Source organism: Orcinus orca, chromosome 10 (assembly GCF_937001465.1).
Source record: "Orcinus orca chromosome 10, mOrcOrc1.1, whole genome shotgun sequence".
Lineage (NCBI taxonomy): Eukaryota > Metazoa > Chordata > Mammalia > Artiodactyla > Delphinidae > Orcinus > Orcinus orca.
The window spans coordinates 51,584,218-51,596,694 of NC_064568.1; the positions used below are offsets into that span (position 1 = coordinate 51,584,218).

A 12,477-nucleotide genomic window follows, 5' to 3' on the forward strand; every position below is an offset into this window, starting at 1 on the left:
GATGCGTGTGGATAATCTCACATGAATATCCTGTGTAGCCTTCCTGCATTTTTTTACCACTCGCAGTACATCTGGGTGCCTAGCAAAGCCTGGCAATGAGAGGGGTGGGATAACTTCCCGCTTTTCCTCTACCAGAATTAAGCTTTGAATGTTAAGAATCAACATAGAATACGGACAAAAAGCAATTTTATTCTTTAAAGGCAAACATTCCCTCTTTGAAGATGTAAAAAAAAATCACGAAATAAAAGAATTTATAACAAAGAGCTGACAGAAATCCCTTCTATTTTGAGACTCTTTTTTTGCATCTTGCCTTTGAAATTTCCAGCTCTCTAATCAATTGGTCTTTCTGGTGACCAGGCCTATCCGGAGGCCTGGTCACCAGAAAGATGATGTGATTAGAGGGTTGGAACTTTCAGCCCCACCCCCAATCTCTAAAGCCAACATGGGGGACTGGAGATGGAATTCTATAAAAACTCTAGAACAACAAGATTCGGGGAGCTTCTGGGTTGGTGAAAACATTCAAGTGCTGGGTGGTACACCTGGGTGGGAGGTACACCTGGACAGGAGGTGTACCTGGAGAGGGCTAGGAGCTCAGCCACCCTCCTACCTTGCCCTATGAATCTTTTCCATCTGGCCATTCCTGAGTTGTAGCCTTTATAATAAGCCCATAAATATCTGTAAAATGTTTTTCTGTGTTCTGTGAGCCATTCTAGCAAACTATTGAACCTGAGGAGGGGTGCGTGGGAACCCCCAGCTTACAGCTGGTTGTTCAGAAGCAGGATTCCAGAGTTTGGAGCCTACACAACTGGAGGGATGGAGCTGTCAGCCTCTGAGAGGGGTGACTGAGCAGCACAGGTGGGGACCGGAGGCCCTATGTTGAGCATGTTCAGTCTCAAGTACTTCCTGTTCATCCAAGAGGAGCTGTCTGCTCTTGGCCACCAAAGCCCGCAACACAGCAAAAAGGAAAGCTTCACTCAGTACAATGGAATATTGTCATCTCTGTTTCCAGACCCGATGGCCATACTCTAGAAGACCTGTCAGTCTTGAGTCTATATGGATAATTCTGTACAGATGGGGAGGTGGGGTACAATGTAAGTTAAAGGTGTGCTTTTGGTGCCTGTCCCAGGCTTGGGGCTGTTAGGAAAGGACCCAACCTGTAGAACTGACTCTGAGCGGAGGATGATGGGGAGGAACTCTGCTCCCACACTCCTCGGAAACTGTCCCCGCCGAGGCCACCGACACGCACATAGTGACACCCCAGACATCTCTCACTTAACGTCTTGGCAAGTAACGTCTGACATAGGTAACCACTCCCTCCCTTGAAGCTATCCTGACGTCTGTGACCAAACTTCTGGTTTTCCTCCCCATCTTCATTCCTCCTCAGGCTTCCCTTTCTGTGTCTGTGTTTCAGTTCTCAGGACTTGATCCTGGGCCCTCTTCTTACATTTTCGTGGGAGGTCATCCTCACAGATGTGCTGGTAACACCCAAATTTTCAGCTCCAACTCACCACTTTTGAGGACCGGGAACACCACATCCAAGCACCAGGGTGGACCAGCTACCGGAGGCCTCAGAGGCATCTCCCACCCGATACATATAAGACAGACCCTTCCTCCTCATTCCCCTGAAACCTACTCTTCTGCAGGAGAAGTGGTCCAAGGACAAGGAAGGAAGCTGGACTTTAGTGCAGCAGTGGTGGGTGGTGGGGGGAATGGAGAGGGGGCCCAGCTGTGGGAAATAATACCAGCCGACTCATCATGGAGCACTCCCTGCACACCAGCCACTGTGCTGAGTGCTCACCTGTGTCCTCTCACTATGACTTAACAACAACCCTGAGAGAGGCACGGACACGACAGAGGTAGCCCTAACGGGATTTGGTGACTGATTAGTGAAAGAGGAACTGACTAGTAGAGGATGATCCTACTCTTGCTAAATCGGGTTCAGTGACATCATTTACTTTACTAAAAAGCAGCATGCTACTGTACCTTGAGGCCGTGGAGCTGTGTATCAGTTAGCTTTTGCTGCTTAACAAACCACCCCAAACTTAGTGGTTTCAAACCAAAACCATTTATTTAGGTCCTGATTTGGAGTGTTGGTAGACTGGGTGGTGGTTCTTCTGCTGGTCTCAGATGGGCAGGGCCTTCTAGTCAGGGAGGAGGCCCTCCTCCTGGGGGCTGGCTGGCCGTCTGCTGAGGCCACAGAGATTGGTCCACATCTCTCTCATCACCCACCAAGCCAGCCCTGGCTTGTTCATATGGTGACTGGCAGGGTTCAAAGAAAGAAGGCAGATGTGCAGGGTTTCTTAAGACCCAAGTCAGAATTCACATGTCACTTCTTCCATGTTCTTTGCCCAAAACAAGTCACTAGGCCAGCCCCATCCAAGGGATGGAGAAACAGACTCTACCTCCTGATAGGAGAAGCTGCACAGAATTGTGGCTATTTCTGCAGTCTGCCATAAAGTCTTAGCAAGGTTTGACCCTACTTTCATTCTGAATTTGATATTTTTTTTCAACTTTTTTTGGCCTGATTTACAGTTGTTCTTACCCCCGACAAAATCTACTATTTCCACCTCATTCGTTGTTTCTAGTCACAAGTCCTGTGAACTTGGAAACTACATGATCAGACTCCTTTGCACAAATATATATTAATTTAGTAACAAAACTTGTAAGAATTGTGTGTAAACAGGAGTAAATAGGCTCTGAGTGAAGGAGGGTCTCCTACAAATTTTAGTGCATGGACTTTGTAACAAATAGCATATGGCTGCCTGGAGGTGGTTTTCACTCACCAGTTCCTAGCCTCATTCCAGGCGCGTGAGAACGCGTGATGACTGTCGTTAGGTGAGATGCTCCATAAAAAGATCAAGCAATGGTGGCACTCTGGGGGAGTTGAAAAGGAAGGAATTTATCTCTGGGGTTTGCTGAGAGGAGGAAGTGACTCATCTTTTAGGCTAATATGCTATGTTTTCATGGCTTCGATTCTATCTGGGTCCGTCCCAAAATACAGAGAAACCATAAAGTTCTTTAACATTTTTACTCTTAAGACCAAGGAGGAAGCAAAGGATTTGCATCAGCTACAGACCCCCTTGGGGTCTGAAGGAAGGGGAGATTTTGTTTTTCCCCTGTGCACTTCATGGATGTTTATTTAATGTCTTATCTCTCACTATTTTACCCTTTTTTTTTCCGTTTTTTTTCCCTCCCAAGTTAGCACCATAAATACTCATGAATTGTGTGTGGTGAGAGCCTTCTAACCTTGAGAAATGAAACTTTGTCTTTTCCATGTTAAGTCCTCCAAGTGTCTAAATATCTTTTTCCAGAGTAGGACAGAGTCGACATTCAACCCGAGTTTGGTGTTGCTAAAGGAACTCCTGACCACATCTGAGAACTTTAAAGCTATGACTTAAACCAGGATTGACTCTTTTATTTATTTATTTATTTTTGGCTGTGTTGGGTCTTCGTTTCTGTGCGAGGGCTTTCTCTAGTTGCGGTGAGCGGGGGCCATTCTTCATCGCGGTGCACGGGCCTCTCACTGTCGCGGCCCCCTGTTGCGGAGCCCAGGCTCCAGACACGCAGGCTCAGTAGCTGTGGTGCACGGGCCTGGTTGGTCCGCGGCATGTGGGATCCTCCCAGACCAGGGCTCAAACCCGTGTCCCCTGCATTGGCAGGCAGATTCTCAACCACTGAGCCACCAGGGAAGCCCCAGGATTGACTCTTTTGCTTTGCGTTCTTATCAGAGGGTTCTATTAATCTAGAGAATTTAAAACAGACAAGCAGACACATGTCTGTCTGACAACACAGAGTGGGTCAGGCACTTCCTATCCGTCATTGGAACTATTACCACCTTGGTGATAATAGCAGAGAGCTGGAGTCAGCCAGGGGTCAAGCCGTGGTCAGAGAAAGTCAGCCTTTGTCACGGAGATATTTCAGCTGGGACAACCACGGGAAGCCCCAGAAGCCACTGGGTTCACTCTACAGATGCTCCACCTCAGTGAGGCTCCCTGTATTAATTAAGAGCATGTCTACTTTTAGGGAGTCCCCTGGCAGTCCAGTGGTTAGGACTCCGTGCGTCCACTGCAGGGGGCATGGATTTGATCCCTGGTCGGGGAACTAGGATCCCACAAGCTGCATGGAGCGGCCAAAAGAAAAAAAAAAAGAGTGTGTCTACTTCTAGATCACATGTGCCTACTCTCCTCTCCACCAATAATTTCAACATTACTTTTAAAAGAGAAACAAAAATCAGAGTGTAGGGCTTCCCTGGTGGCTCAGTGGTTGAGAGTCCACCTACCGATGCAGGGGACATGAGTTCGTGCCCCAGTCCGGGAAGATCCCACATGCTGCGGAGTGGCTGGGCCCGTGAGCCGTGGTCGCTGAGCCTGCGTGTCTGGAGCCTGTGCTCCACAATGGGAGAGGCCACAACAGTGAGAGCCCCGCATACTGCAAAAAAAAAAAAAAAAATCAGAGTGTATATGTTTGTTTGTTTTATAAGTTCATTTATTTCATTTATTTATTTTTGGCTGCACTGGGTCTTCGTTGCTGTGCACGGCTTTCTCTAGTTATGCGAGCAGGGGTACACTTCATTGCGGTGCACTGGCTTCTCATTGCAGTGGCTTCTCTTGTTGCGGAGCATGGGCTCTAGGCACATGGGCTCAGTAGTTGTGGCTTGTGGGCTGTAGAGCGCAGGCTCAGGAGTTGTGGCACACGGACTTAGTTGTTCCGGGGCATGTGGGATCTTCCTGGACCAGGGCTCAAACCCGTGTCCTCTACATTGGTACGTGGATTCTTAACCACTGTGCCACCAGGGAAGTCCCAGAGTGTATATGTTTTTTAAAATCGATTTTTTTTTAAGTTTGACTCTTTTAAAGTGTTAATCAAGGGGGAAAGCAAATATTGCATTGTTCTTCCAGTAAGCAGTATTCTCTAAAATTCTTAAGCTGAGAGTGGAGGGGCATGAAGTATCTTTGAGTAGGGCTGAGTCTCTCCCCAGGCAGAATTATCCTCCAGTGTTATTTACTGAGTCAACACTGGTGTATATTGAATGTCTCTCTGCTAGGTGCTGAGAAGCTCTCCCTGAACAAGACAGACTCAGCCTTTTCCTTCATAGAGTCTCTGCTGGAAATAGCTGATAAACCAGTAATGAGACAAATGACCAAAATTTCAAACACTGACAGTAACTAGAAGAAAGAAATTAAAGGGAGAGTGAGTGATGGAATGGAAGGCCCAGAATTGAGGGGATGACATGCTCCTTCTCTCCGAGGAGGTGATGATGGGGTGGAGACTTGAGGGATCTGAAGGCTTCAGGTGTGAGGGACAGTCTTGCAGGCGCAGGGGATGCTTGGTGCACAGGTGAGCAAGCTTGGCGTGCGGAGTGGGGAAGTGGGGAGCTGGGAGCAAGGGTGAGAGGATATGCCTGTTGGCCACTAAGGAGATCAGAAGCAGAAACGTGTGAAAATTGTCTTATTTTTATGTGGTTGCTGTGTGCAGCCTGGTATCTAGAGTTAGAGGAAGCCCGGGGGCCAACCTGGGGGGGCAGCTGCAGGAGGCTGGGTCAGCGCTGCCTGGGACGTGCTCTGGAGGACTGGCCATGAGGGTGGAGAGGAGCGGGGACACCGGACTGATGATGGAGTGATGGCCGTTCGCTCAGCTCAGCTGTGCTGCCCAGCACGGCAGCCACTGACCACGTGTGGCTCTTTTACGCTTACATTTGAATTAATGCAAAGTGAAGATTCGGTTCCTTACACCAGCCACACCGCAGGTGCTCAGGAGCCGCTGTCAGGGCACGCAGCTGGCGTCGCCGAGCTCTCCATCTCTGCAGACAGTTCCGTTGACTAGCGATGCCTCGGAGCTGTGTACCACAACCTGTGCTTTCCCAATCCTTCATTCCTCTCTCTTGGAAGGGCAACCAAGCCATCACAGGCTTCATCGAATGTCCATTCTGTTAAGGACTGAGAGTAGAGGGGAAGTTTGTCCTGAAGACTTTCATAGCTTTGGAGAATTAACCAAAACCAAAGACAGTGTAACCCTGGGTTTTGGGAAAGTTGGGGGGAAGGTGCCAGGCAGGATGCCTACGTGTTGGAGTCACTTGGGCAAGTTAAAAGACAGAGTCCAGGGACTTCCCTGGCAGTCCAGTGATTAAGACTCCACGCTTTCACTGCAGAGGGCACGAAATTGATCCCTGGTCAGGGAACTAAGGTCCCGCACGCTGCGGCACGCAGCCAATAAAAGAGTCCACGTGGGAGCTGAAGGCTTAAAATAGGCCACAGGTGATAATTTGCTGGAGAAAAGAATAACTAGAACAGGGCTTCCCTGATGGCTCCGTGGTTGAGAGTCCGCCTGCCGATGCAGGGGATGCGGGTTCGTGCCCCGGTCCGGGGGGATCCCACATGCCACGGAGCTGCTGGGCCCGTGAGCCATGGCCACTGAGCCTGCATGTCCGGAGCCTGTGCTCCGCAACGGGAGAGGCCACAACAGGGAGAGGACCGTATACCGCAAAAAAAAAATAACTAGAACAGATCGTGCAAATGAAGGAGAATCAGGAGAAAAATTGTATCACCTTTGATGTGCAGCTAGGAGTGACAATTGCGGGTTACATCCCTTGGTCACAGAGTAGTCTGGGAAGTGGGACCACCACGAGTGTTCGCTAGTGGGAGTTGAACCTTCCAGAAACATGCGGGTAGCTGGAGAAGTGAAAGTTGGAAGAAGGACCAGACAATCAAAGGCAGAAACGCTCATCACCCTCCCGATTTGGTCCAGTCGACTTCTCTGGGGACTCCCAGAAGCAAGTGGTACCCTGGGAAGCTCACGGGAGGCCTTTGGGGCTGTTGTCTGTGCAGTTACTGCACTGTTGGTTGGCAGGGCAGCGTTTAGGAGGATGAGCTGGACCTGGACCAAGGGTGAGCTGAGCCCACAGGTGCCTGGTTCTGTCAGTTCCTCGTTTAACCGTGAAAACCCCCAGCAGTGTCCCGGCTCCCTTCCACCTTCCAGTGTCAAGCAAGTTACTCCTTGCTCGGGGAGCGTTCTGCTCCCAGGGCCCCTGCTCGCCGCACCCTGTCTCCTTGCCCGGGTGAATTGCATCCCCTAACCCTGGAGGGAGCCAGGGGAGCCTATTTCCACCCTGCACTCCCAGGTCCCAATAACCGACACAGGGGACTCAGGACCCGGTCCCCAGCTTCCAGGTGGACATGCCCGGTACAGCACGAGGGATGTGAGGGGGTAGCATCTCAGAAGGGACTGACCCTCAGCATGGCCGTGGCTGGGATGCAGTGTGGAGCCCCTGTCGCCCAGGCCAGCCCTTGTGTGCTACTCACCGAGCCCTCTTGCACTCCCCCTTGGAGCCCATCGTTCCCCCTCGACCGCAAAAGTCAAGTTCTGCTGTTCTCTAATACTGCGGAAACAGAGCGCTGCCAGATCTTCAACTGATAAAACCTGGTGAGGCTGTCGTTGCGTGTACCTTCAGGATGGATCGAGATAGCATATCCCGTGGTAAAAACAAGAGTAAAATAATTCTGAGAATTGTGAATCTGTCACCCTTTTTCTAAATTACTTATCCCAACAGACAGGTGGCTTTCCATCACTGGCCTCCTTTCATGGACCTGTGGAGGCCAAGGTCTTTTCACTGTGGTGGCGTGAGGGGTGCTGCCACGCCACGCTGACCACGGGCCGGGCACTGCCTCCTCCCACCCTCACTGTCCCCGAGTACCAGAGTGGGGACCCGCCCAGTGTCACACAGCCAGTAAGTGGCAGGAGTAAGGTTTGAACCCAGGTAGGAAGCTGACATTGAGGGGACACCTGGGGTTAACCAGGTGAGAACTGAGTAGCTCTGCAGCTGGGTCAGGGCTGCAGGTGGCAGCCAGGACTGGGCCTCCTCCAGGGTGTCCCCCAATACATGTGGGCCACCGTGGGAGCGATTTTTATACTTCTCCCTCCCTCCCTTCCTTCTTCCTTCCTTCCCCCATCCTCTCCCATGTATTCTCTCTCTCCCCACTTGCTCTGTCGTGTGTGTGAGATCTCCCCTCCTTTGCTCTCTTTCTGTGTAACAGAAGGTGCCATCTATTCATCCAACTGCTAAGTCCCACCTGTGAGCAAATCCTAGCTCCTGCCTAGAGGCTGTGCAGACACACCTGCACCTGGTCCCTATTCCTGAGGACTTTCTCCTCCCTCTCAGTTTTGTGGTGGAAGCAGCTTCTCCTACTCACGGAAGTCGTCTTTGCAGCATGTAGGATCCCCTCTGCTCCTTGAAGCCAGTCCCCACTCTCACTCTGATGCTGGTGTGAAAACTGCCAAAACACAGCAGGAACACAGACACCCTCCTGGGCGGCCCCCATCTCTCCCTCCGCGACCTTCACATCCTTCTAGAGGACCTGTGTGTCCCAAGCTGCAGGCCCCGTGCTTATCTCGTGCACAGAGGCAGCGAGGTCACCACCTGCCTGGAGGAGGGGAGAATAAAGAGAGAAAGCTCGTCTCCTTGAGGAGGCAGGGAGGCAGCTGCCTACAGAGGCGCCAGGCAGAGGCTGGTGTGTGCCGACAGGCACCTGACCCCTGCCCCGCCCTGGACCCAGGACGAAATCCAGTAACTTGGTGCATCTGCCACAGTGTCATCCAGTGCTGATATGTGTGGTGCTGAAGCCAGAGACCAGACACATCTCTTCCTGAAGCAGGGTGGGTACCAGGGGCAGCTTTTGTGGCTTCTCCCACCCAGCCCCTGCCCGACTTGGCTGGACATCTCAGCAGGATGCTGGACCCCACGCTGGCCTGGCCTGGCTCTGGGCCTGACCTGTGGCAGGAGAATTCCTTTCTGGGGACACTACCCACCTCCCCGCCCTGGCCCCCTTGCACCAAGGCTCTCGCACTCCCCAGGGTGGTCAGTGCAGCTGGGTTGATGGTTTTCTCTCTCTCCAGGGTCAGGTGTGGATTAATGGCTTTAACCTTGGCCGCTACTGGCCAGCACGGGGCCCCCAGATGACCTTGTTCGTGCCGCAGCACATCCTGGTGACCTCGGCCCCAAACACCATCATCGTGCTGGAGCTAGAGCGTGCGCCCTGTGGGGACGGTGGCCCAGAACTGTGCACTGTGGAGTTCGTGGACAGGCCGGTGCTCGGGGCAGCCAAGACCCACAGCCGTGTCCCTGCAGACCAACACTAAGACTCGTGGCTGGACCATGTGTGATGACAAGGACTGTGACCCTTTGGAATTCTAGCCTTGCTCATACCTCACATGCCCCTTGGAAGGTCAGCATTCACTGGAGAGTTTGACTGGAAAATAGGTTAGGTGTGTTCTCACCTGAGGTTTCCCTACAGCCTGGCGGTGCCTGACGCACCCCCGTCTGGCTGCGTGGATGTAGGGTGAGGGTGGTAGCCCAGCAACACACAGAGGCATTTGCAGAGTTGGAATGGAAGCGTTCAAGGTGTTCCCGATTTTTATTTTGTACAAATCATGTAGTCTTTTTATTAAATAAAATTTGTATTCAAATGATCTTACTGTTTTTAATGTTGAGCGGGTATTAAATTATAGGTTCTGATTTAAATCATAACTAGACTTGAGTGGGCTGAATAAGCCACTTCACTAACTTGAGGTTGGTTCAAAGGAGTAGAAAATAGTCTTGTTTTGATCTAGTGGACTGTTGCTTTTCTGATCTTTATTTGACTTCCTTTCAAATCTCTGTGATATCTACTAGGTGAGCCTTTAAACACAACTCCAAATAATTATGCAAAGGATTGACAGTTGGAGAGCGTAGATAGGATGGTGCATCTGTACAGTAGGAGACCCCAGAGCCACTAAAATGGTGATGCAGATCATGGTAAGTGGTGTTAAAGAAGCAGGTTGCCTTAAGTTGGACCCCATTTTGTGTGTTTAGACATAAGAGCTGCATGTATGCACACATTCAGCCCAGGCCTGTTCAACGTCAGTAGACACGTGAACACACGTGGACATGCAGAGACCAGGCGTTGTGTGAGATGCATGTCCTGCCCGGGGCATCCTGCTCTCAGACCTTGGGCACTGTCCTCCACTACGCCCAGTTCTGAGCATACTGTATATTTAATCCACTCCTCCCCCACAAGGACTCAGAGGAACGTATTGTCCTCTTCCCCGATTTACCAGGTCACACGTCTACAAGTGGTAGAGATACGGTTTGAACCCCGGTTGTCTGGCTCTGGTGTCTAGACACACATTGCATTCGTCATATATCGACACATGCTCATGTTCCCACAGGAGAGGACCACGGCAACATAAACAGAATTGTCAGTATGAGCATATCTGGGTGGTGGGTGTTTGAGCGATTGTTTACCTTTTCTTTTTTGCTTACCTGTATTTTAAATCCTGTACAGAGAAGATGTACATTTTTTTAAGGGAGGAAGAAAGGAAAAATTTCTGATGCTCATCTACAACACCTTTTACGGGAGTGTGTTTTTCTCTGTCTCCTAGACATCAGTGATGACTGTCTGGGATTCAACAGGGAGTTTGGAAACTCTGGTTGAGCCACTGCCAGAGGCAAGTATGAGTTGAGACAGACCAGAACTTAACTCAGGACTGTCTTCCATAGCATCTTCTGCTGGATGTCCTGCATCCTTTGGATACTGGGCAGACCACAGGGTGAAGGGGTTGCTACCTGCACACACAGCCTCACTGCATCACTCTTTCTTCCACTACTAAGTTACTGAAAACTTAGAAAACGATACTCAAGAACTGTGCCTAGTGACACGTTTTGGGAAGATGTGAGACCATTCCTTTTAAAGCCTTACGTACATTGGTACATTTCACGTCCCCTTCCCAGAGATTCCCTGTCGTGGAGTCTCCAGAGGCTCAGGCAGTGGAGTGAAACCACCGCGTCAGAGCGTAATTTCCCTTCCATTCTCTCATCCGATATTCAGAACTGCACCCTACGATAGGCAGCGGTAAACCCGCTTCACAGATGAAAACATTTAAACGTCAGCGAGAGCTGGAGTTGGATTCCAATCTGGTCTGTCTCTGTCCAAAGCCAGAGTGTTTTGTCTGGTTCATGTGAGGGAATCTTTTAGGGTTCTCACCCTTGTCCAGGATGTCATGTTCTAGAAAACAGAATCTTGATACACACAAATGGTACCACCGTGGACTCTTACCCAAACCTATCCAACTCTCTGTACTGCCTCTCAGGGGCATACATTTCATCTTCTATAATGTTGTTCTTAAAATACAATGCCCCTTCCATCATTCCTGATTTCTTAACTCTGTGGAAGGGTGCTACCTCTGAAAATAATAAGGGCAGCACCTTTATTGCCTGCTGTGTAAACCTTTTATATTAAATGTATCTTAAGCTGGTTTTAATATGTCAAAGCTTTCTGAGCAGGCCTGAGCTAACCCAACCATAACACTGACGTTCCTGGAACGTTACCGTATTTTCAGCCATCCTTGTGAACATCGTGGCCTTTTCCTTGGTACCCCTGGCTTAGATGTTCCCCCGATCTGCACAACCTGCAGAACCTCTTGTTTTGAACAGAGTTATTGAAGTGTGATTTACATACCGTAAAATTCACTCAGTTTGATGAGTTTTACTAAACTTATACAGGTGTAAACCACCATCACAATCCAGTTTTAGAACACTTCTTTCACCCCAGAAGGTTCTCTAGTGCAGAAGATCTTCATTTCCACCCTACTCCAGGGAACCGCGAATCTGTTTTCCATCACTGTCATTTTGCCTTTTGTCAGGATTTCATGGAACTGGGATCACAATATGAAGTCTTCCGCGTCTGACTCCTTTCCCTCAGCATAATGTGTTTGAGGTTTGCCCATGTTGTAGCGTGATCAGAAAGTTCTTCCTTTTTTCTGCTGAGGAGCATTCCATGCATGGACATCCATGTGTCGGTTATGGGCATTTGGATTGTTTCCAGTTCGGGGCTCTTATGAATAATGCTGACCTGAGCTTCCATGCACAGCTCTTCGTGTGGTCAACTGTTTTCCTTTCCCTTGGGTAGGCACCTAGGGGTAGAATTGTTTAGTCACATGATAAATATATGTCCAACTTTTTAAGAAACTGCTAAACAATTTCAGAAGATCTCGTCTGAGGCAAGGAAGGGATGAAGAAGGGACAGAGTCCCCCTGGGTGGAGCGCTGTGGCACTGGAGTTTGTGCCCTCTGTCTCTTTATCCTGCTCTGTGTCAGGCTACTCAGTGTCTCTCTCTTTTTGTCTTTCAGTCAGTCCATTGTTATTTCTCAGCAAATCCAGTTTATTCAGAATGAAATTGTTTCGTGTTCATCCGGGTTTGGGTTTTTTTCATTGTTTCCCCAACAAGCGATAGGTCTTCTGTCAGATGACACACATAGGAAATGATCTTGTGTGGTCTTTGTTTCTTGCCTTATGAGCATAAAAAAGTCATTTCCTGAAATCACTTTTTCAGTCAGTGCTCTGAGGGAGTCTGTCTGGTCTGTGGCAGAAGAGACGGCTCGGGTGGCCTAGTAGCTCGTGGGCTGTGAGGAAAGTCCAGTCGGTGTCCAGATACAGGCTGAGGCAGT

At 49.8% G+C, this 12,477-nt stretch overlaps 1 protein-coding gene across 2 annotated transcripts in view; it reads left to right on the forward strand.

Annotated features, from left to right (window-relative positions):
* Nucleotides 1-9,462, forward strand: part of GLB1 (galactosidase beta 1) — an 89,858-nt gene extending 80,396 nt beyond the window's left edge. For both annotated transcript variants that reach the window (XM_004279697.3, XM_033405480.2), the window contains one exon: nucleotides 8,890-9,462. In XM_004279697.3, coding sequence (XP_004279745.1) covers nucleotides 8,890-9,132 — 243 coding nt within the window. In that variant the 3' untranslated portion in view covers nucleotides 9,133-9,462. The remainder of the gene's footprint in view (nucleotides 1-8,889) is intronic.
* The last annotated feature ends 3,015 nt before the right edge of the window (nucleotides 9,463-12,477 follow it).